The 24,668-nt window shown below is 49.2% G+C and overlaps 1 protein-coding gene across 2 annotated transcripts in view; it reads left to right on the forward strand.

Moving 5' to 3' along the window:
- ADGRG2 (adhesion G protein-coupled receptor G2) overlaps window positions 1-24,668 on the forward strand; it is a 195,135-nt gene that overhangs the window by 85,353 nt on the left and 85,114 nt on the right. For both annotated transcript variants that reach the window (XM_033949916.1, XM_033949915.1), the window contains exons 9-12: window positions 522-554; window positions 2,357-2,413; window positions 3,686-3,753; window positions 6,663-6,727. In XM_033949916.1, the coding sequence (XP_033805807.1) occupies window positions 522-554; window positions 2,357-2,413; window positions 3,686-3,753; window positions 6,663-6,727 (223 nt within the window). The remainder of the gene's footprint in view (window positions 1-521; window positions 555-2,356; window positions 2,414-3,685; window positions 3,754-6,662; window positions 6,728-24,668) is intronic.

Genomic DNA, 24,668 nt, shown 5'->3' on the forward strand with positions numbered 1-24,668 from the left:
GTGTTCTTTTTAACAGAGACCGGTTACAGAATCCAGCTTTTAGGTGAAGGACTGGCCCTTCCTTTGCCTAAAAGCCCTTGTTTTGGGCGTTTGGGACTTAGGCTTTTTTTAGTTTGATTATATGGTATAAGTTTAGACATAGTAATAGTCTATCGTTTAAACAGCTGAATGTAGAGGCAGGCCATTATAAAAAAAAAAACCCTCCTTTTAGACTGTTTTTTTGACAATGGACATTTTCCCTGCTTCTACTTTCAACATTTAGGGCCTTAGGCCAAAAGAGGACTTAGACTTAAAAAAAAAAAAAAATTATGCCCCTCCACGTATATTGGTATTAGATCCCTTGTATGGGTCGAATTAGGATAAAAACTTGTATCAAAAAAAATTAAAACTTGTAATGTGACTATGTCAACCTGTAACCCGTTCTGAGCTCTTTGGGGGAAAATGGGAGAGAAAACTAATTAAATGAATAAATATTGGTTGAGAACTGTACGTATAAAACTCATTAGTCACTTCCTTTGCAGGTAATTTCAGTTGCCCAGTTCCAGGCTCAGATGGTAAGTTCAAAGGAAATAGCTGTGGGGAAGGCCTTTAAAGGTTGTGGGGCAGACAGTAGCAGGAAGTAGCAATTACAGACCTAAAAAAATAAAAAGGCATTGGTGAGGGGTAACCTGTATGGAATGATAACCCCTTTATTGGGAAGACTGTGTGGACTACACTGGTCTCTACATGCTACTATGGAGCTGTTATGCGAAACAGAGATAGAGTACTGGTTAGAGGCAGTGGTGTGCTGGTTAATTTTTTTCTTAGTTTCATTTTAATGCGGTGTTCGCGGCAATCGTTGTCAGCCATCATTTTGGGGGGTGGTTCATGGTTTTATTGCAATATTTGGACATTTGTATTGGTACGTCATTGGTTTTACCACTCAATACCAAGACTCCTGAGGTAGACCCTTCTGGGTCAAAACACGATCGTGTCGAGTCTGTTTAATAAATAGGATTGAGCACCATCTGGTCTCCTTCGTTGTTGGGTTAATTTTTACCAACACGCTCTCTCTCTAGGCCAGGGGTGTCAAACTCGGTCACATTAAGGGGCCGAAATCCAAAACACAGGCTAAGTCGCGGGCCAGACCCCCACCCAATCTCCACCCCAGACCCCGCCCCCATAATAGTACTAATTGTAACACCATTTTGCGGCATGGACCAGCCGGCTCTTGTTCTTCAGTGTCCCTTGAAGAAGGCACTATGTAGCAGCGCCAAAACAGGGATCCTTGTTGGGACTCTTAACATTTGTACAATTCAAAAAAGACCCATTTTGGTCGATTGAGACATCCACCTTGTCTTTCTCCTGTTTGTGCAATCATATATACACACAATATAATCTTATTAACAACACATAATGGTTAACCACAAAATTAAACCACACAAAGCACACTGTATGCTTCTCAACATTCATTCTTACCAGAACACAGATAACCCGGAGGCTGTGGTAGGCAGGAGCACGTTACAGGGCTTCAAAGAAGGTTTGGATAGGTTCCTAGAGGACATAGGGATTGAGGGGTACAGATAAGAATAGATGTGGGTTATAGGGATAGGAGTAGAGGTAGGTTATAGAAATAGTCAGGGACCACTGCTCAGGCAATAGGCCTGATGGGCCGCCGCGGGAGCGGACCGCTGGGCGAGATGGACCTCTGGTCTGCCTCAGCGGAGGCAACTTCTTATGTTCTTATGTTCTTAACCCCTATGCAAATACGGGACCAAAAACTAAAACATAAGAGCATAAGAATAGCCTTACTGGGTCAGACCAATGGTCCATCAAGCCCGTATTCCGTTCCCATGGTGGCCAATCCAGGTCACTAGTACCTGACCAAAACCCAAGGAGTAGTAACATCCCATGCTAGTGATCCAGGGCAAGCAGTTGCTTCCTCCATGTCTTTCTCAATAACAGACTATGGACTTTTCCTCCAGGAAGTTGTCCAAACCTTTCTTAAAACCAGCTAGACCCTTCCACGTACTATATAAAATTCATGTGACTGTCCCCGTTATGAATCATCTTGAGATAAGGTTTTGTGAAAACATATAATAACACACTGCATATCACATGAGTGGAAGTCAGATTCTGGCATATAGGATGAATCTGAGCCAAGTAGTTTTGTGAATTTTATGAAATATTCCCCCCAAAATGTTCAAAAGATAAAAATGTTAACTTTATACCCATCCTTCATATGTTCCCGTGCAGAAGAAGGGTAAACTTTTTAAAAAGGTTATAAAAGTCAGTGACGCGAGGTCACGCATAACAGAGGCAGATACGTTGGACAAGGTGACAATGGCATGAAAAATATCTCTCTTTTTCTTTCCAGGATTTAGCCCAACCAATAATAATTTGTGTAATATATCAACTCACTGCGGTGATTCTGGTAAGTACGCTCTTTCTGTGCTAAGCTGGAGAGGCAACATCCACTGATCTGTCACCAATTAACCACCTTTGAGCCAATATTCAAAACAAAGAATGCGTCTCAGCAGCTGACAAATGTATAATTTACTTTTCTGTAAAAAGTTAACCCTTTCAGGACCAAGGGACATATTTGTCCCATAACTTTAAAATCCTATAAATTTTGATTGGGATAGTCTACAGTTCTAAATTTGATATGTACAGATTCCATATGATACTGCCTTTATGTAAACAAACTGGTTCCGACATTCATTCATTAGCGTCGTTGCTAGATTGACGAGAAGATTCACTTGCCACACTGTCCATAAGCCAGAAGTGTGATTTTTTTAAATAAAAATAATGATATTTCACAAAAAAATCAATTTTTTGGCATCTGCAAGCCCTTTTTACCATAAAAATGTCGTCAAAACCACAAAAATTGGCCTACGATCCTTATGGTCCTGAAAGGGTTAAGCGATAGCATTGGGCTATTTAAATTGCTGAACAGCCCAAAATATCTGTATAAAAGTTGAACGGATAGGGGAGGTGTCGAGTTAGGATAAAAACTTGTTTCGAACAAACTTGTCCTTTAACTATGGCAGATTGTAACCTGTTAACTGTAGGCACTACTCCCCAGGAATCCCCGCGAATTTTGAAAAACCGCGAATGCGGTTTTTAAGCAGGGGAGACGGGAGAGGGCAGCTGGAGAGGCGGGAGAGGGCAGCGAGAGCGCCGGCGAGTGAAGGAAATCATTCGCTGTATGCTCCGACCGCCTCTTCCTGTACTAAAGTCGGGCCTTAGCAATCAGGAGCTGCGTGTGGACGTGTGTGGAAACTAACAAGAACCAAAGATAACTACAGTGAAGTAACAAAAGACGACAACGGACCCCCCCCCAAACCCAGTTTAAACAAACTACTTTGCCCCCCTATGTCAGCATTCATTTTTTTCATATCTATAGCTGGAGCATAGGTTGGCCACCAAAAAGGAAAATGTAGACGCTCATGATTTTTTTCCAGTTAAGAGTTACCATCCGCATAGCTACCCCAGTCATAATTAAGAAAAGTCGGCATTTATATCGGTCCATGGAGGGCTTTAATATGCACCAATGTTCCACATACGTCAAAGGGGATTGTTGATTCCAGTATGAGATGAATCTGTCCCCGTATTGACTTCCCAAAGTTAAGTATCAAAGGACAATAGAACAACAGATGGGCTTTGCGCTTTTTGATATCCCTTTCTTTGTGGTGTTATTTTACAGCTCTTTACTACGTGAGTATGAAACTGGAATACTTGAAAGGAAAGAATTTCTCAGCGGCTATAAATGCAGTAAGTATTGAAGGTTCTAAGTTGACTCTATTCCCTTAAAGCCCTAAAGCTGTTGACTACATCTGTGATCGTGCAGGCTGACAAACTCCCGTTTAGTCTCATCCAGATGTGAACTGATCAGAATTTTAAAATCAATTGCCCAAATCCTAGTTTCTCCTGCCTATCTTGAAATGAGCTCACGGGCTCCATGTCTCCTACACGATAACCTATAAGATTTTGCTGTTAGTGTTCAAAACTCGTCAATCACTATCTCCAGCTTACCTCAATCAGCTATTGATTTCATATTTACCATCCCGTACCCTTCAATCCCTTCAACAGAATTTGCTTTTTATTGACAAATTACGTATGACTGTTTGTGAAGCCGTATTTTTTTCATTGGCAGATCTCTCTCTTTGGAATGCTTTTCCCTCTTATCTTCGGTTGGATTCCTCATTAGATAGATTCAGATATGCCCTTAAAACATTTCTGTTTAAAGATACATTCAAATAATTGCACCCTCTTTACAATAATCTCTTCCTCTGCTCTGCCCTTTCACCTAACGTTGGCCCTCTTTCTCTGCCCTTCCATCATGTATCTGCCCTTTCTCTTGATATCTCTTCCATTCAGACTCTGCCTTTGGTGCGCCACTGCCCCAACCCATGATATGGCATCTCTGTCCACTTCCATCTCTTCCTCTTTTCTTCCTCTCCCATTCTCTCGCATCTCTTTCCTCCACTTTCCTTCCTTCTTTCCCTCCCAACCCTATTCCTCCCCCTATGGTCTGGTATCTCTGTCTTCTTCCCTTCCCTTCCATTTCTCTTTCCCCTCTGCTTCCCTTCCCTCCCTCCTCCACGGTCTGGCATCTCTCGCTCCTATCCTCTCCCTTCCCTTCCCTTTCCTTTTCTTCCCTTCCCTGGTCTTCCTTCTTCCTTTTCTCCCTCCCAGTTTGGTGGCTTTCTCCTTTACCCCTCCGTCTCCCTAATTGGGTATGACATTTCTCCCCCCCCCCCCCCCCCCCCCCCTCGCCATTGGATGGGTGCCTCTCTCTCTCTCTTTACTCCTTCGGGCCACCAGCAAAATCAGTTGAACACACAACCTTCGACAGCCCTGGATGCTTTTTCCTCTGCTTCAACTTCCTGTCCTGCAGAGTGAAAGCTTCCGAGGCTGCCAAAGGCAACATGTTTAGTTGACTGATGCTGTTGGTAGCCTGAAGATTGCAGGCGGCAGCATAGGGAAGGGACTAGAGCACCTCCACAAACAAGGTAATAATGATTTATTTTATTAATCAGCGTTAAAGACTTAGCATGTTAATCGCATTATTAACGTGCTAAATCTGCAGCCCTAGTCCCAACAACAGAACAGTGCCTCGTATCCCATCACTTTTTCATTTTCTCAGGAGTATCTCATGAGAAACTTTGTCAAAAGCTTTCTGAACGTCTAGACCAGGGGTTCCCAACCCTGTCCTGGAGGACCACCAGGCCAATCGGGTTTTCAGGCTAGCCCTAATGAATATGCATGAGAGAGATTTGCATATAATGGAAGTGGCAGGCATGCAAATCTGCTCCATGCATATTCATTAGGGCTAGCCTGAAAACCCGATTGGCCTGGTGGTCCTCCAGGACAGGGTTGGGAACCACTGGTCTAGATACACTATGCCAGGGGTGTCCAATGTCGGTCCTCGAGGGCCGCAGTCCAGTCAGATTTTCAGGATTTCCCCAATGAATATACATGAGGTCTATTTGCATGCACTGCTTTCATTGTATGCTAATAGATCTCATGCATATTCATTGAGGAAATCCTGAAAACCCAACTGGATTGCGGCCCTCGAGGACGGATTTCCCCAATGAATATCCACATGTTTATTCATACCTTCAAAGAAATGAGGCAGGTTGGTGAGGTAGATTCCTTTTGCTGAACCCATGCCGACTCTGACCCATTAAACCATGTTTGTCTACATGTTCTATCATTTTATTCTTTAAAACAGTTTCCAGTATCGTGCCCAGAACTGAAGTCAGGCTTACCAGTCTGGCTTTACCCTCACTTCCCCAGCCCTAAGGATTCCTTATACTGATCCCAAGCATTTTAGGACTCTAGTACTCTGTAAGCCTCCATCACCTCCACTGGAACCCTTGAGACATGTTTCAAACTTGCATTAGCACAACCATCTTTCTGTGGGACTGATAAAGGACCAAGCCGAGGATAAATTTTAACCTGCTTTCCGGAGAGAAGCAGCTTGGGAATGTCTGTGTCTTTGTCCCTTCTTCCTTGCTAGAGAATTTTTGGCCCACTTGTGTACACAAATGCTGTATTATTTCTCTGTGGAATTTCTTGTTTCAGTCTTTTAATTTTTCGTGATTTATAATGCTCCCCCCCCCCCCCTGCTGCTGACAGCCTCGTACATGTGAGGAACGTCAGACTCCTTTGCTGGTTAGGAGACCTTCCTCCCATTATCTTGAAGGACCATCCGAGTCCTACCCCCATCCCATCAAACACGCTACAGAATGACCCACAGGGCTCGAGCGATGGTTAGATCAGTGTATCACAAACTCTGTGCCTCCTGAGATTTCAGGTGTGCCGCGATACACTGGGGAAGAGGAGAGTTGCCAGCGCCGGCTGACTGTCTACAGGATATTCCTCTTGCGAAGAGACGCACATCCTGTAAGCCGTCTCCCGACGCCGGCCCCTCTTCTCTCTGCCGGCCCTTCTCTCCAGCGCAGGTCCTTCTCTCGGTGCAAGGCCCGTTTGAAGGGCCTTTGCGCAGGAGCTAACGGTGGCGCGCCAAAGCCAAGCATGCGCATGACGGTCATCACGCCGACGCCAGCGCTCTTCTGGGTGTCTCGAGCCGGGGACGGTAGGTTTGGTGTGCCCCAGCTCGAAAAAGGTTGCGAGAGTCTGGGTTGGATTATTGACCTCTTTCATCTCTCTAACAGCTCAATCAGCTACTCAACAAGTCTGGCATCAGCATGATTCCACCTCAATGTTTAGCGCTAATAAAGTAAGTATAATATTTTGAGAGCTTATTGTGTGACGTATAATAATGATATCCAAGGTTGAGCCGATACATTATCTTAAATAAATCGTTGTACGTTGAGTAAATCCCTTTTTCTTTCATTTGAAAATAGAGAGAAATATATTTGTTTTCTTTATATTTTCGTTTAGTTCAAAATTTTTATTGAATTTTGTAATTTAAAAACGAGATAACCATGAATTGATACTGAACATTCAAGGCGAATATATGAAATCTAAACAAAAGAAGTCGAGCTCTCCAATTACATCAAGTTTATTATTGATTCTTAATGAATCGCCTATTATAGATTACTAGGCGATGTACAAAACCATAAAACATATAAAATAGACAATGGTGATAATGTAAAAACTAATTTTTGTTATAAATTAAAAAAGAAAAAAAAAAAAAAAGACAAACAAAAGTACTTACATATTAAAACAAATATTAGTTTTAAACAACAACAAAAAAAAAAAACATACAAGAGTTGTGAGGAAAAATAGGGGAGAAATCATATACAATAAATCACAGTCAAATGAATGAGCACAAGGGCAAAAATGATATGAGAAGTAAGAAAAAGGGTGAAAAAAGAGAAATACGGTGGAACCTCGGTTTGCGAGTGTTTTGCGAGACGAGCAAAACACTCAGCAAACTTTTGTCTCGCAAAACGAGCTCTCACTAGGGTGGCCCAGGGGTGGGTGGGTACCTGTCTGTAGGTGTTGCAGCCCTTGCAGCGTGGTGGTTTCCTTTCCCCCGGATCCCCGTGCGGCTCTTCTTACTCTTCGGCCATGTCTTTGCCTTAACCAGCGCCTCCCGGCTTCCGATTCAAGCCGGCCATCCTCCAGACGCGCGCGTAGGACCTCTGAACCCCCCCTGCGTGCTTGTACGTGGTTCGCGTGTTGTTGGAGCGGCGCCGGCTTGATGGGGGGAGTTCAGAGGTCCTGCGCATGCGTCTGGAAGACGGCCGGCTTGAATCGGAAGCCGGGAGGCGATGGTTAAGGCAAAGGCATCGCCGAAGAGTGAGGAGAGCCGCACGGGGACCCCGGGGAAAGGAAAACCACCACGCTGCAAGGGCTGCAGCACCCACAGACAGGCACCCACCCACCCCTAGGCCACCCTAGTAAACCTTGGTTGTGGAACAAATTGTTTCAGTTTACATTGTGGCCTATGGGGACATATGCTTTGATATTCGAGTGCTTTGGATTACGAGCATGCTTCTGGAACAAATTATGCTCGTAAACCAAGGTACCACTGTAATTTTAATGTTTTCTTTAATTGGTGTTCAAGTGTAGCTTGCTGAGATTGTATCGCTTTGAAACCATGCATTAAAATACCCGTGTAGTTTGCGACCGTGCAGCCTGACAGTTGCCTCTTCAAACTGATTCTGCGCACCTTGCCTCTTGCGGAGTAAATAAAACTTCACACGATGCAAACTGTACGCGCGTTCCACCTGCAGGGCTTCCACCAGCAATCAACACAGAATAATGCTGATCATTTTGCTTTGATTATTAGCCAGGAAAAAAAAAAAAAAATTATGTGCAGAGATGTGGGGTTGCTTTCTGTGCCCCGATATTTCAGCACGGAATGAAGTCTCGTTCAGTGCCCTGCTCCCCCATATCCCTCTTCGGTTTAATCTGGAAACAGACCGGGCAATTTTTAAAGCCGAGATTTCCACAGAAAAGTCTTTGAATATTGCCCCCCCCCCCCCTATTTTCAGAATCTAGTTCTGTAGATTGCAATAAATAAATTTGTGCTATAAATATCAATGTAGAGCTCAGTAATCATAGCAACATAGTAAATGACGGCAGATAAAGACCAACCTGTCCGCCCAACAATACATGCTCCATAAATTAATTTAATTTAAATGGTCCTTTTTCTTAGATATTTCTGGGCTGGAAACCCAGAGCACTATCCAGCAGTGTGCTTAGGTTCCATCTACTGGAAAGTTCTTTTTATTATATAGACTTATACCAAAAAAAGCATTACAATTCAATACATTACAAAGTGACAGCAGCAAATATCATACAAATAATACAAACATAAACTGACATTTCACTATCCCCACACCAAACCTGTACATATGAAAACTAAACATCCCCAAACCCTGTACACAAAATGACTAGAAAACCCCCCCTCCCTCCCAGCAATAAATAAACATAAATACAAAAACTCAGTTAAAACAAAAACTGTAACACGCATCAGGGAGGCCGAAGCCGCACCCCCTTCCACAGTAAACGCCACTGCTGTTCACTCCTCCTTTTTCTCTCTGCTTCTGCAACTTGGCACACTGCCCGCACCACATCCATCGCCACTGTGTCCGGTGCCAGCTGTCGCTGCCTCAGCGACATCTGGCAACGTACCATCCAAATGAAATACTTCAGTATGGATAAAATAATAAAAAAAGTTTCACCATACACCCTCTTCCCCCCCCACCCCCATAAACCCAATCCGTATAACTCAGACTTTCAAACAAACCCACCTGAAACCCCAAATCCCTGGCCACCCTCCTCCCCACCTCAACTGAAAAGGGGCAAAAACACAAAAAATGTTCCATTGTCTCTAACACTCCCTGGCACTCCCCCCTTGGACACTCCCTGTCAGTCACAGGTCTACACTTTAGATTCGCCCGGACATACATCTTGCCATGCAGTGCCAGCCATGCCACATCGAAGTACTTAGGGGGCAGGCGTGGCATCGCCACATAACGGAGTGCCTGCTGTTGACGTATCCCCGGGCAATCCTTCAGCAGAGGTTCCACCGCATAACACTGGTGCAGCACTCTTTCCGTCCAAGTCTTCCTCCCCTCCACCACTTCATCCACCGTTACCCTCCAACTCCTAACTAAACGGGCCATGTCCGCCTGACCCGGCACCTCTGCCAAAACCCCCACCACCCGCTTCTTCCCTATTTCCACTCCCCCCAGCCAGTCTTTCCAAAACACTGTACCCCACGTTTGAACACTTTCTACCCATGCCACCCTTTCCTGCTGTCCCCTCACCAACCCCCCCCCAAATAGAACTGGAGGAAGAGGGAGGAGAAAAAAAGAATGGGGTTCACCATCCCCAAGCCCCCTTGTTCTTTTGCCAAATAAGTTACCCCCCTCTTTATTGGATTTAAGCGGTTACCCCAGAGGCACTGAAAAAAAAGACTGTACATCGTAGCGTGCAACCCCTGCGGGAGCAAACACACATAACGAAGGAATAGGAACAAAGGAACCAAATAAACTTTCATTAGACGCACCCGTTCCAGAAATGTCAGCTTCCAAGCTTCCACCTTCTGCCGCCCTTCCTGGATTTTTCCCTTCCAATTCTCCATTTGATACGCCTCATCCCCACTGAAGACAACCCCCAGCACCCTTACCCTCCCCTCTGGAGGCAAGAACCCACTTGTACTCTCCACCTCCCATGCAGGATCCCTGAGTTTCAACAAATGACTCTTTTCCTGGTTAATGCACGCCCCTGTGGCTCCTGAATACTCTTCCAGTTTTTTCTCCATCCACCTAAACTCTCTATTTGAAGACACAAACATAGAGATGTCATCAGCATATGCCACCTCCCTGACCTTTGTGCCTTCCCCCATATCTATCCCTGTTAAACCCCCACCCTTCTCCAGCCGCTGCAGCAATGGATCGATGGCAAATACATATAGCAATGGACTTAAGGGACAGCCCTGTCTCACCCCTTTCCCAATGGAGAAACGCTCCCCCCTCCACCCATTTACCAAGGGAAAGGTTGCTGCCTCCCTATACAGAGTCTTCAACCCCTCCACAAACTGCACAGGAATCCCATACTTTGTAAGAACCCCCCACAAATATTTGTATGGCACCCTATCAAAGGCTGTGGCTTGGTCCAAACTAACAAGCACCCGCCCCCCCTGGATCCTCCGACCCCTCTCAACTGCCTCTCTTACTGTTACCACTGCTTCTATCGCCCCCCCCTCCCCTGCACGCCACACATCTGTGCTGGTGCCATTACTGATGCCGCCACCTCTCCCAGTCTTGCGCACATCATCTTTGCTAAAATTTTCCTATCTGTATTAAGCAAAGAAATCGGCTTCCAATTTCCCACCCTTGACCCTTCCTTCCCTGGCTTCGCAATCAAAACCAATACCGCCTCCCTCATGGACCTCGGCAGAACAGGCTGACAGCTAAGCTCCGTAAACAGCCGCACCAAGAAAGGTATCATCTGCTCACAAAATGTCTTTTAAAACTCAGCAGTCAACCCATCTGGACCGGGTGATTTCCCTCTGGTCAGGCCGGCTAACGCCCGTCTTACCTCCTCCACCATCCAAGGGCCATTCAGTGCTTCTGCCTGCTCCTCTGTTAACCCTCCCCCCACACCCGGGGTCCCCTCTATATATTCCTCCCACCCCTCCCTTTCCTCTTGCCCAACTTCAAAGAGCCCCCCAAAATGCTCTCCCACCACCCTCAATATCCCTTCTCGTGACTCCTGCTCTATCCCCTCATTGTCCCACAAACTCCCCACCTTCCGCCGCCTGACCCTCTCTTTGCATGCCCTGAAAGGGTCCGGTGAGATGAAATGCCCATAGTCCCTCTCCCACACTAAAGACCTATATCTATCGTACTGTAGTGCTTCAATTTTTCCCTTGAGTACCTGAATCCCCTCCCCCTTTTCACCCCCTTCCACCCTCCAATTTAATTCCTTCCTCAGGGCTACCAGCCTCCCCTCCCTGTTTTGTGATGCCCTCCTACTTATTTTCTTGAAAAAACCCTTGATCCTACCCTTCACAACCTTCCACCATCCCCCCAATGACCCGTATGCGCTTACAGTAGACAGCTGGTCTGTCCAGAACTCTCTAAAGGCCTCCTGTACACTCTCCTCCTGGAGCCATGCATTGTTGAGCCTCCACAGACCCCTACCCATAACTGGGTTCTTCCCCCCTACCTGTATGCTCACCAAAGCGTGATCTGTAAATTCAACATGCTGCACTTGGGGAGGGTCCTGACAGTCTTCCCTCCTTACAAAAAACCTGTTGATACGACTGCGGCATTTCCCCCTGCCAAATGTAAACCCCCCTTGCTTCCCAAAAACTGTATAACTATCAACCAGCCCTGCCCCCTCCCCCACCTGTTTCAAAAATAATTCATCATATCCTAAAGAAAATTTCCTCCCTTCCCTATCCTCCTGCCTCACCACTGCATTAAAATCCCCTCCCCACACCACCCTCCTGGCCGTGTATAAATATGGTCTGATCCAGGAGATTAGAGCTTTACGCTCCCACTTCCTCTGAGGACCGTAGATGTTCACCAACCTTACCTCCTCTCCCTCCACCCTTACATCCAATATCTGCCCCCTCCCCCCACCCAATTCCACCACCCTATGCACTTCCACCGCCCTGGAGTTAAACAGAATTGCCACCCCCCCATAAGCCTCCTGGGCTAATACCCAGTATGACGGCCCCCATTTCCAGTCCCTTTTAGCTTTCCACAATAAACTTGGGTGGTCAACCCTTGTTTCTTGCAACATGATAACATCCAATTGTTTGGAAGCCAGGAACTCATAAACCAGAAACCGCTTTCTCTCCGTTCGGAGACTAGCAACATTCAAAGTTGCAATATTCAAACCGGGACCCCCCATCATGACACTAATTTAGATTTCTTCCCCCCCTTCTCTCCGCTCCCTTCTTCCATTCCCCTCTTCACCACCACCCCTGGCGGGACCGCCTCGCCCTCCGCCAGAATCAACTCTTCCCCAATTCCCTCCCTTTCCTTATCTTCCCCTTCCTTAATCACATCCCTCCCCACCAGCAAAACATCCCCTCCATCTACTTCCATACCCTCCTTCCCACCCACCTCTGTATTTAGAAAAGCCCCTCCCCCATCCCCTTCCTCTCCCACTGTCTCAATCCGCAACCTCTCCAGAATCACCACCGGGTATTCCTGCTGCCCTCCCTCCCGACCTTTATTCCCTTTCCTCTTCTGGGACACCCCACCTCCATCCTCTTCCTCCTATGCCAATACACTAAACCTATTAGTATCCTCAACCCTATCCCCCCTTCTTTTCCTCTGGTGTTTCCCCACCTTCTTACTACGTACCTTTTCCCATGTACCCTCATCCCCACCCCCACCCCCACCCTCTCTCTCCCCCTCTGCTTCCTGCACCAGCCCTTCACCCTGCTTCACCTTTTCCTGGCTATCTTCCTGACCACCCTCCTGATCCCGTTCCTCCTCCTGGGCCCGTTCCTGAGGTTCATCCCCTCCCCCATCATTTTCCTCTCGCCACCTGTTATGTGCAGCCCTCGGACACTTGCTGAACGGGTGCCCCAGACATCAACACAAGTTGCACCGAATGAGGTCACACTCCTCCCCAATATGCCCCTTCCCTCCACATTTTACACACATCAGGGTAGGACACACCATACTTAGATGCCTAAACGATCCACATCGAAAACATACCCTGGGCTGCCCCTTGTAAAAACATTGGATGCGCTCTCTCCCAATGTATGCCACTGGTGGAACATGCTGTATCACATTACCCACTTGACTTAGCTTCATGCTGGCTGTCCATCCATCAGCCCAGACCCTACTCGGGTCCATGATCTTCACTAATGGAGTCCGAAGCACCCCATACCGATTCAACCAGTATGTCAGGTCTGAACTGGGGATGGACTCATTTCTCACCAACACTGTCACTTGCACAAGGTCAGGCTTACTCACAGGTATGGCTTTAAATTCTGCCCACTGCTCCCTCCCCCTCACCCCCTCATATTTTTCCCAAAATAACTCTAAACCCCTCTGTCTCTGGAAACTGATGTCATATTCCGGAACCATTACCAGATGAATACAGGCATACAGGTCCTCAGGGATGAAGCCCAACCCCAGAACCATTCTCAACACCCTGTCCCTTGTTGGCATATTGCCCACCCCCACCCACTTCAACTGAACCACATTTCTTCTCTTGAAAATACCCCCCTCTCCCCCTCCCCCGCTACCCCACCCCCAACCACCATTCCCATTCCCTCCACCATCCTCCCTCCTCCCCCCACTCTCCCCTTGCACATTCCCCCTCCCCCGATTCCTACCCCCCTGCCCCGATCCCCCAGCCACCACATCTGCAAAAGATATTCCCCTTTCCGGGCACCATGCCCACCACCAACAGGTCCCCCACCCTCTCTCACCCCCTCCCCCACACCCCCATTCACATCCATAGGGATCTGTCCTGCATTCAGTTCTTTCAACTTAGAACAAGGCAAAACTTGCTTTGTCCATTGCTGCCGTTGTGGCAGCACAGCTTCATCACCTACAGCCACCTCCTGCTGTATTTCTCTCTGTAGATTCTCAGGTTCCAGCTCCTGACTCCACTCCACTCCTACCAACACACTGGAAAGCACAGTTACTTACCGTAACAGGTGTTATCCAGGGACAGCAGGCAGATATTCTTTACGCATGGGTGACGTCACCGACGGAGCTCTCAGTACGGACCTTTTTAACTAGAAAGTTCTAGTTGGCCGCACCGCGCGTGCGCGAGTGCCTTCCCGCCCGACGGAGGAGTGCGTGGTCCCCAGTTATGATAAGCCAGCTAAGAAGCCAACCCGGGGAGGTGGGTGGGACGTAAGAATATCTGCCTGCTGTCCCTGGATAACACCTGTTACGGTAAGTAACTGTGCTTTATCCCAGGACAAGCAGGCAGCATATTCTTTACGCATGGGTGACAAAGAGGGAGGAGGGATGGTTGGCCATTAGGAAAATAAATTTTGTAACACAGATTAGCCGAAGTGTCCATCCCGTCTGGAGAAGGCATCCAGACAGTAGTGAGTAGTGAACGTGTGAACTGAGGACCAAGTGGCCGCCTTGCAGATTTCCTCGATGGGCGTGGAACGGAGGAAAGCCACAGAAGCAGCCATAGCTCGGACTCTGTGGGCCGTGACAGCACCTTCCAGTGAGAGACCGGCCCGAGCATAACAGAACGCAATACAGGCAGCAAGCCAATTGGAAAGCGTCCGTTTGGAAACAGGACGACCTAGACGATTAGGGTCGAATGACAAAAAGAGCTGAGGAGATGAGCGGTGAGCCCTGGTACGGTCAAGGTAGTAGGCAAGGGCACGCTTACAATCCAGCGTGTGCAGCGCCTGTTCCCCAGGATGAGAATGTGGTTTAGGGAAAAAGACGGGCAACACAATGGACTGGTTGAGGTGAAAAGCTGAGACCACCTTTGGAAGGAATTTAGGATGGGTACGCAGGACCACCTTGTCATGGTGAAAAACCGTGAATGGTGGGTCGGCGACCAGTGCATGCAGTTCACTAACCCTCCTGGCAGAGGTGATGGCAATTAGGAAAAGCACCTTCCAGGTAAGAAATTTGAGCGAAGTTGTGGCAAGAGGCTCAAACGGAGGTTTCATGAGAGCTGATAAAACCACATTCAGGTCCCAGACGACAGAAGGAGGCTTCAGAGGTGGTTTGACATTGAAGAGGCCTCTCATGAACTGGGAAACCAGTGGATGAGCCGTGAGAGGTTTTCCGAGGATAGGCTCGTGAAACGCAGTGATGGCACTGAGGTGGACTCTGATGGAGGTAGATTTGAGGCCAGCATTGGACAGCGAGAGCAAATATTCCAGTACAGTTTCCACCGCTAAAGAGGTGGGATCGTGATGATGCCGTAGACACCACGAGGAGAACCTGGTCCACTTCTGATGGTAACATTGGAGGGTGGCCGGTTTCCTGGAGGCGTCCAAAATGAGATGGACAGGCTGCAATAGATTCTCAGGAGAGGTCAGCCCGAGAGAAACCAAGCTGTCAGGTGGAGCGAAGACAGATTGGGATGTAGTAGAGATTGATGCTGCTGTGTAAGTAGAGTAGGAAACACAGGAAGAGGAATGGGCTCCCTGGAGCTGAGCTGGAGCAGGAGGGAGAACCAGTGTTGGCGAGGCCACCGAGGGGCGATGAGAATCATGGTGGCCCTGTCCTTGCGGAGTTTGGACAAGGTCCGCAACATCAGAGGAAGTGGAGGGAAGGCATACAGGAACCGATCTCTCCAATCGAGCAGGAATGCATCTGGGGCCAGACGATGAGGAGAGAAGAGTCTGGAACAGAAGTGGGGCAGCTGATGATTGTGAGGTGCTGCAAAGAGGTCCACCTGCGGAGTGCCCCAGCGAGCAAAGATGGAGTGGAGTGTTGGAGGGTCCAGCGTCCACTCGTGAGGCTGAAGGATGCGGCTGAGATTGTCGGCCAGGGAGTTCTGTTCGCCCTGGATATAGACAGCCTTGAGGAAGAGATTGCGGGCCGTGGCCCAGGTCCAGATGCGGAGAGCCTCCAAACAAAGGAGGCGAAATCCGGTGCCGCCTTGCTTGTTTATGTAGTACATGGCGACTTGATTGTCTGTGCACAGGAGAAGAACCTGAGGACAGAGAAGATGCTGGAAAGCCTTGAGGGCGTAGAACATGGCTCTGAGTTCCAGTAAATTGATGTGATGTTGACGCTCCTGTGGGGTCCAAAGTCCCTGGGTGCGCAGATCTCCTAGGTGGGCTCCCCATGCATAGGGGGAGGCATCTGTGGTGATGATCATGGAGTGAGGGGGCAGATGAAAGAGCAGACCCCTGGAAAGATTTGAGGAGTTCAACCACCATTGGAGAGATTGCTGAAGAGATGATGTCACAGAGATGGGATGAGAAAGAAGATCCGTAGTCTGTGACCATTGGTTGGCGAGAGTCCATTGAGGGGTTCTGAGGTGAAGACGTGCCAGAGGAAGGACATGTACTGTCGAGGCCATGTGACCCAGGAGGACCATCATCTGTCGGGCAGGAATGGAGGGATGCCTGAGGACCTGACGACAGAGACGGAGCAGGGTCCACTGACGATCGGAGGGAAGAAAAGCCCTCATTAGTGTGGTGTCCAGAACTGCTCCGATGAATTGAAGTCGCTGGGTGGGAAGTAGATGCGACTTGGGGTAGTTGATCTCGAACCCCAGGAGGTGGAGGAGAGAGATGGTGTGATGAGTAGCCTGTAGCACAAGTTGAGACGTAGGTGCTTTCACCAACCAATCGTCGAAGTAGGGGAACACCTGGAGGTTGTGAGACCTGAGGAAGGCCGCTACTACTATAAGGCACTTGGTGAATACCCTGGGTGATGAAGCGAGGCCAAAAGGTAGCACCTTGTACTGATAGTGGCGGTGTAGTACCTGGAAACGCAGGTAGCGGCGAGAATTCGGATTGATTGAGATGTGAGTGTAGGCCTCCTTGAGGTCCAGGGAACATAGCCAGTCGTGTTGAGAAAAAAGAGGGTAGAGGGTGGCAAGGGAGAGCATTCTGAACTTCTCCTTGACAAGATACTTGTTGAGGTCCCTGAGATCGAGAATGGGACGGAGGTCTCCCGTCTTTTTGGGTACCAGGAAGTAGCGGGAGTAGAATCCCTGACCCCTTTGTTCTGGAGGTACTTCTTCGATGGCATTGAGAAGGAGGAGGGATTGAACCTCCCTCAGGAGGAGGGGGGTTTGAGATGAGTGCGAAGCAGACTCTACGGGAGGGTTGTCCGGTGGAAGAGTCTGGAAGTTGAGAGAGTAGCCGTGGTGGATGATGTTGAGGACCCACTGGTCCGATGTGATGACCTCCCAACGGCTGAAGAATATAAGGAGACGACCTCCGATTGGTTGTGGAAGAGGTGGCGAAGGTGGAAGACTGGCTATGCCCTGGAGAGAAGAGTCAAAAGGGCTGAGAAGGTTTAGCAGGAGGGAGAGGCTTGTTGGTTTGATTAGACTGAGAACGAGCCTGTGCCTGGTGCTGGTGCTGCCGGGGCCGCCGAGGTTGTTGAGAAGGCGGATTGAGCGGCCTGGCTGAGAATCTGCGCTGATAGGAGGATTGAGGCCTGAAAGGTCGGGCAGGCGGAACCTTTTTCTTGGGTTTAATCAGCGTGTCCCACCTGGTTTCATGTGCAGAGAGTTTCTGGGTGGTGGAATCTAGGGACTCTCCGAAAAGTTCATCCCCGAGACAGGGGGCGTTGGCCAGACGATCCTGGTGGTTAATGTCCAAGTCTGAGACTCTCAGCCAGGCCAGGCGGTGCATGGCTACGGCCATGGCAGAGGCACGGGAGGTGAGCTCGTATGAATCATATATAGAGCGGACCATAAATTTCCGCAACTGAAGGAGGCCAGAGATGTGTTGCTGAAAAAGTGGAACCTTTTGCTCCGGGAGATATTTTTGGAGGGCGGACAGCTGTTGAACCAAATGTTTCATGTAAAATGAAAAATGGAATGAATAATTGTTCGCCCTGTTGGCCAGCATGGCATTCTGGTAGAGCCTCTTGCCAAACTTGTCCATGGTTTTACCCTCTCTGCCAGGAGGGGTAGAGGCATAGACACTGGAGCCCTGAGTCTTCTTTAAGGTGGATTCAACAAGAAGGGACTCATGAGGCAATTGGGATTTGTCAAACCCTGGAATTGGGATTACACGATAGAGGTTGTCCAGCTTGCGGGGGGCCCCCGTACTGTAAGGGGGTTCTCCCAATTTTTGTAAAAGGTCTCCCGTAGGATGTCATGTACGGGGAGCTTGAGGAACTCCTTAGGAGGTTGTTCAAAATCTAAAGCCTCCAGGAAGGCTTGAGATTTTTTAGAGTCTGATTCCAGAGGAAGGGATAAGGCTGCAGACATCTCCCTGAGGAACTTTGAAAAGGAGGATTGCTCAGGTTTGGAGGTGGCATCGGGTGCTGATGGATCCTCATCAGATGAGGAGAGATCCTCCTCGGTACCGGGGGGGGGATCTTCCCATAAGTCTGGGTCCCGGACCTCTGGGTGTGCATGCCGAGTCACCGGGGTGGAAGGTGCGGTATGGTGAGTCTTGGATAAAGACTTCCCTGAGCGCACCGAAACGGTACCGGGAGAAGAGGACCGGCATCGATCCCGGTCCCGGGAAGTATGGTGCCCTGCCCGGTCCCGAGGAGGATCCGTCGTGGTATGGGAGTGAACCACAGGATGGGCATGAAGTTGCTCGGCCGAAAGAATCGGCATGGAGGTGTTAATTGGTACCGATGGGGTGGATACCGGGGGCTTGGTACGGTGCTCGGGCCGGTCTGATACCGAAAGGAGTGGTGCCAGGATAGTGGGTAACAGGTGCTCGAGCTGATGCTGCAGCTGTTCCTGGAGTTGAACTTGGAGGATGGCCGCAATACGATCATCCAAGGGTGGCACCGGAACCGCTTTCTTTTGCTTCGATTCCTTAGGTGCCGCTCCACGCCCCGGCGATGAGGAGGCCGATGACGAGGCACTCACCGAAATCGGGGCGGAGGGCTTTCGGGGTCGGCGCAAGGCCGGCAAGATCGGTGTCGCCACTGTGGCTGGTGGACGCTCTAGGGAAGAGGGAGGCTTCTTAGCCGGCTTACCTGGCGCCAGAGACGCCGATGTGGGGTCGGGCGTCGTCGAAGTAGACGGTGCCGATTTCGGTGGTACCGCTGTCGATGCCGAGGAGTCCATCGTCGACCCGGTGCCGAACAAAAGGTTTTGTTGGATTTGTCGGTTTTTAAGCGTCCGCTTTTTAAGAGTGGCACAGCGGGTGCAGGAGTCCGCCCGATGCTCCGGACCCAAACACTGTAAACACCAATTGTGTGGGTCAGTGAGGGAGATCGGGCGTGCACACCGCTGGCACTTCTTAAAACCGGCTTGCGGGGGCATGAAGGGGAAAACAGCCTCCGCAAAATCGAACCCCGATGCCTGTATAATGGCAACAGGCCCCGCCGGGGCAAAGTCGAAAAAAGGGGAAAAAAATATAAGTTTTTTTTTTTTTTTTTTTTATAAAGCAAAGAAAAAAGAAACCCGAAGGCAAAAAGGAAGAAAAAATAGAAAAAATCGCGAGCGGGAAGGCAAAAAGTGATTTCAACGGCCGTTGAAAAAACACACGCGTCTTCTTCGCTCCGCGAAAACGAAGAAACTGGGGACCACGCACTCCTCCGTCGGGCGGGAAGGCACTCGCGCACGCGCGGTGCGGCCAACTAGAACTTTCTAGTTAAAAAGGTCCGTACCGAGGGCTCCGTCGGTGACGTCACCCATGCATAAAGAATATGCTGCCTGCTTGTCCTGGGATAAACACCTCTTTGCTGTACTCTGCACTTTGAATTAGGCTGAGTTCCTTCAACAAAGCTCAGAGAAGACTCCACCCTTTTCTCAGTCACACAAAAGATTCCACCCACCAGTTCTTGGGAACTCCTCCCCTGAGCTGCATTCTGGGATTTTCCTTGTCGATGAAACTCAGGTGTTTCCAATCCAGGCTGCTGCTCAATCAGTTTCAAATCACATTCCTCCTCCTCCTCCTCCAAGAATTTTAGCAAGTTACTGGGCAAACTAGTCTCAGCTGCCTGCTGTTCCAGCACTCCCTCAGGTGCTTTTATTAAAGTTTGCGGTAGCTCAATTTCTGTTTGTGGTTTCTCAGTCCCTGTTAATACTTGCTCAAACTCTATATGAAGTTTTTCAGTTCCTGCTTGTTCCAGGTAGTTCACTCTTTGTGTGGCTTTCTTTTTCCTGCGCTCCTTTGTCCGCCCCTCCTCCACTCTGGTTTCTGCTGTGTCTGCACTCTTTTCCCAGCTGTACCAATTCAGGCTGTCTCCCAACTTTTCTCCAGTAGCCTCTGTGGTAGCTTTTTCTTCCACTGCTGTGGGAGTTTCCTGCACTTCTTCCAACTGTCCTGCTTCTGCACAGGGTTCTTCTGCAGAAACTGCTGCCTGTAATTTCCCCTGGTGTCCCTGCAGCCCTGCCATTCTCTCTCTGTTCCGATACACTTCAGCCATGGGGTTAGACACATCTTTTGTAATACCAGCCATCTCTGTTATGCAGTTCTCCACCTGCCGCTGAAGGTATTGCTGTTCTTTCTTATACTTTTTCTTTTGCTGCTCTGGAGCCAGCTTATACAGAGTGGACACCATACGTTGTTTCTTTTGTAAGTCCTGCAGCTTTTTCTCCAATCCAGCCATCCCCTTAACTGTTAGTATGGCTCTTGTGGCCAAATCCATGTCCTTCTCCACCTCATCCTCCCCACTGAAAATATCCTCTGACCCTTGTGAGTCCTCCATATCCTCCACCACTGTAACAGCCTGGGCTTTCTTCCTGCCCATCTCCACCTCCAACTCCCATGCCCTGCCAGACCCCTGTTGTACCTTCATGCTCCTTGGTATCAATTCTGGAACAGGAACCCTTCCTCTAGGAGCTCTGGGGTCTGGCTCTTCTGGCCTCCTCCAGCCTGATGGCCCAGGCTTTTCACCATCTGGTTCCCTCCTTCCTTCCATAGTAGGCCCTCCAAACCAGGACCTTCCCTGGGAAGGGACACCAGGCTTCATAGCTCTGCCTGGGGCACAGAGCTAGGCCCAGCTCCCACCTTCCACAGGCCTCTGGTTCTCAGTTGCAGCTCTCTCTTCAGCTCCTCTCACAACCACAGTCACACACAGACTGGTTCTATCTACTGGAAAGTTCTTTTTATTATATAGACTTATACCAAAAAAGCACTACAATTCAATACATTACAAAGTGACAGCAGCAAATATCATACAAATAATACAAACATAAACTGACATTTCACTATCCCCACACCAAACCTGTACATATGAAACTAAACATCCCCAAACCCTGTACACAAAATGACTAGAAACCCCCCCTCCCTCCCAGCAATAAATAAACATAAATACAAAAACTCAGATAAAACAAAACTGTAACACGCGTCAGGGAGGCTGAAGCCGCACCCCCTTCCACAATAAACGCCACTGCTGTTCACTCCTCCTTTTTCTCTCTGCTTCTGCAACTTGGCACACTGCCCGCACCACATCCATCGCCACTGTGTCCGGTGCCAGCTGTCGCTGCCTCAGCGACATCTGGCAACGTGCCATCCAAATGAAATACTTCAGTATGGATAAAATAATAAAAAAAGTTTCACCATACACCCTCTTCCCCCCACCACCCCCATAAACCCAATCCGCATAACTCAGACTTTCAAACAAACCCACCTGAAACCCCAAATCCCTGGCCACCCTCCTCCCCACCTCAACTGAAAAGGGGCAAAAACACAAAAAATGTTCCATTGTCTCTAACACTCCCTGGCACTCCCCCCTTGGACACTCCCTGTCAGTCACAGGTCTACACTTTAGATTCGCCCGGACATACATCTTGCCATGCAGTGCCAGCCATGCCACATCGAAGTACTTAGAGGGCAGGCGTGGCATCGCCACATAACGGAGTGCCTGCTGTTGACGTATCCCCGGGCAATCCTTCAGCAGAGGTTCCACCGCATAACACTGGTGCAGCACTCTTTCCATCCATGTCTTCCTCCCCTCCACCACTTCATCCACCGTGACCCTCCAACTCCTAACTAAACGGGCCATGTCCGCCTGACCCGGCACCCCTGCCAAAACCCCTACCACCCGCTTCTTCCCTATTTCCACTCCCCCCAACCAGTCTTTCCAAAACACTGTACCCCACGTTAGAACACTTTCTACCCATGCCACCCTTTCCTGCTGTCCCCTCACCAACCCCCCCAAATGGAACTGGAGGAAGAGGGAGGAGAAAAAAAGAATGGGGTTCACCATCCCCAAGCCCCCTTGTTCTTTTGCCAAATACGTTATCCCCCTCTTTATTGGATTTAAGCGGTTACCCCAGAGGCACTGAAAAAAAAGACTATACATCGTAGCGTGCAACCCCTGCGGGAGCAAACACACATAACTAAGGAATAAGAACAAAGGAACCAAATATACTTTCATTAGACGCACCCGTTCCAGAAATGTCAGCTTCCACTGCTTCCAGGCTTCCACCTTCTGCCGCCCTTTCTGGATTTTTCCCTTCCAATTCTCCATTTGATACGTCTCATCCCCACTGAAGACAACCCCCAGCACCCTAACCCTCCCCTCTGGAGGCAAGAACCCACTTGTACTCTCCACCTCCCATGCCGGATCCCCGAGTTTCAACAAATGACTCTTTTCCTGGTTAATGCACGCCCCTGTGGCACCTGAATACTCTCCCAGTTTTTCCTCCATCCACCTAAACTCTCTATTTGAAGACACAAACACAGAGATGTCATCGGCATATGCCACCACCCTGACCTTTGTGCCTTCCCCCATATCTATCCCTGTTAAACCCCCACCCTTCTCCAGCCGCTGCAGCAATGGATCGATGGCAAATACATATAGCAATGGACTTAAGGGACAGCCCTGTCTCACCCCTTTCCCAATGGAGAAACGCTCCCCCCTCCACCCATTTACCAAGGGAAAGGTTGCTGCCTCCCTATACAGAGTCTTCAACCCCTCCACAAACTGCACAGGAATCCCATACTTTGTAAGAACCCCCCACAAATATTTGTATGGCACCCTATCAAAGGCTGTGGCTTGGTCCAAACTAACAAGCACCCGCCCCCCCTGGGCCCTCCGACCCCTCTCAACTGCCTCTCTTACTGTTACCGCTGCTTCTATCGCCCCCCTCCCCTGCACGCCACACATCTGTGCTGGTGCCAGTACTGATGCCGCCACCTCTCCCAGTCTTGCGCACATCATCTTTGCTAAAATTTTCCTATCTGTATTAAGCAAAGAAATCGGCCTCCAATTTCCCACCCTTGACCCTTCCTTCCCTGGCTTCGCAATCAAAACCAGTACCGCCTCCCTCACGGACCTCGGCAGAACAGGCTGACAGCTAAGCTCCATAAACAGCCGCACCAAGAAAGGTATCATCTGCTCACAAAATGTCTTAAAAAACTCGGCTGTCAACCCATCTGGACCAGGTGATTTCCCTCTGGTCAGGCCGGCTATCGCCCGTCTTACCTCCTCCACTGTCCAAGGGCCATTCAGCGCTTCTGCCTGCTCCTCTGTTAACCCTCCCCCCACCCCCGGGGTCCCCTCTATATATTCCTCCCACCCCTCCCTTTCCTCTTGCCCAACTTCAAAGAGCCCCCCAAAATGCTCCCCCACCACCCTCAATATCCCTTCTCGTGACTCCTGCTCTATCCCCTCATTGTCCCACAAACTCCCCACCTTCCGCCGCCTGACCCTCTCTTTGCATGCCCTGAAAGGGTCCGGTGAGATGAAATGCCCATAGTCCCTCTCCCACATTAAGGACCTATATCTATCGTACTGTAGTGCTTCAATTTTTCCCTTGAGTACCTGAATCCCCTCCCCCTTTTCACCCCCTTCCATCCTCCAATTTAATTCCTTCCTCAGGGCTACCAGCCTCCCCTCCCTATTTTGTGATGCCCTCCTACTTATTTTCTTGAAAAAACCCTTGATCCTACCCTTCACAACCTCCCACCATCCCCCCAATGACCCGTACGCGCTTACAGTAGACAGCTGGTCTGTCCAGAACTCCCTAAAGGCCTCCTGTACACTCTCCTCCTGGAGCCATGCATTGTTGAGCCTCCACAGACCCCTACCCATAACTGGGTTCTTCCCCCCTACCTGTATGCTCACCAAAGCGTGATCTGTAAATTCAACATGCTGCACTTGGGGAGGGTCCTGACAGTCTTCCCTCCTTACAAAAAACCTGTCGATACGACTGCGGCATTTCCCCCTGCCAAACGTAAACCCCCCTTGCTTCCCAAAAACTGTATAAATATCAACCAGCCCTGCCCCCTCCCCCACTTGTTTCAAAAATAATTCATCATATCCTAAAGAAAATTTCCTCCCTTCCCTATCCTCCTGCCTCACCACTGCATTAAAATCCCCTCCCCACACCACCCTCCTGGCCGTGTATAAATATGGTCTGATCCGGGAGATTAGAGCTTTACGCTCCCACTTCCTCTGAGGACCGTAGATGTTCACCAACCTTACCTCCTCTCCCTCCACCCTTACATCCAATATCTGCCCCCTCCCCCCACCCAATTCCACCACCCTATGCACTTCCACCGCCCTGGAGTTAAACAGAATTGCCACCCCTCCATAAGCCTCCTGGGCTAATACCCAGTATGACGGCCCCCATTTCCAGTCCCTTTTAGCTTTCCACAATAAACTTGGGTGGTCAACCCTTGTTTC

This window comes from Geotrypetes seraphini, chromosome 6, assembly GCF_902459505.1.
Source record: "Geotrypetes seraphini chromosome 6, aGeoSer1.1, whole genome shotgun sequence".
In the NCBI taxonomy this organism is placed as follows: domain Eukaryota; kingdom Metazoa; phylum Chordata; class Amphibia; order Gymnophiona; family Dermophiidae; genus Geotrypetes; species Geotrypetes seraphini.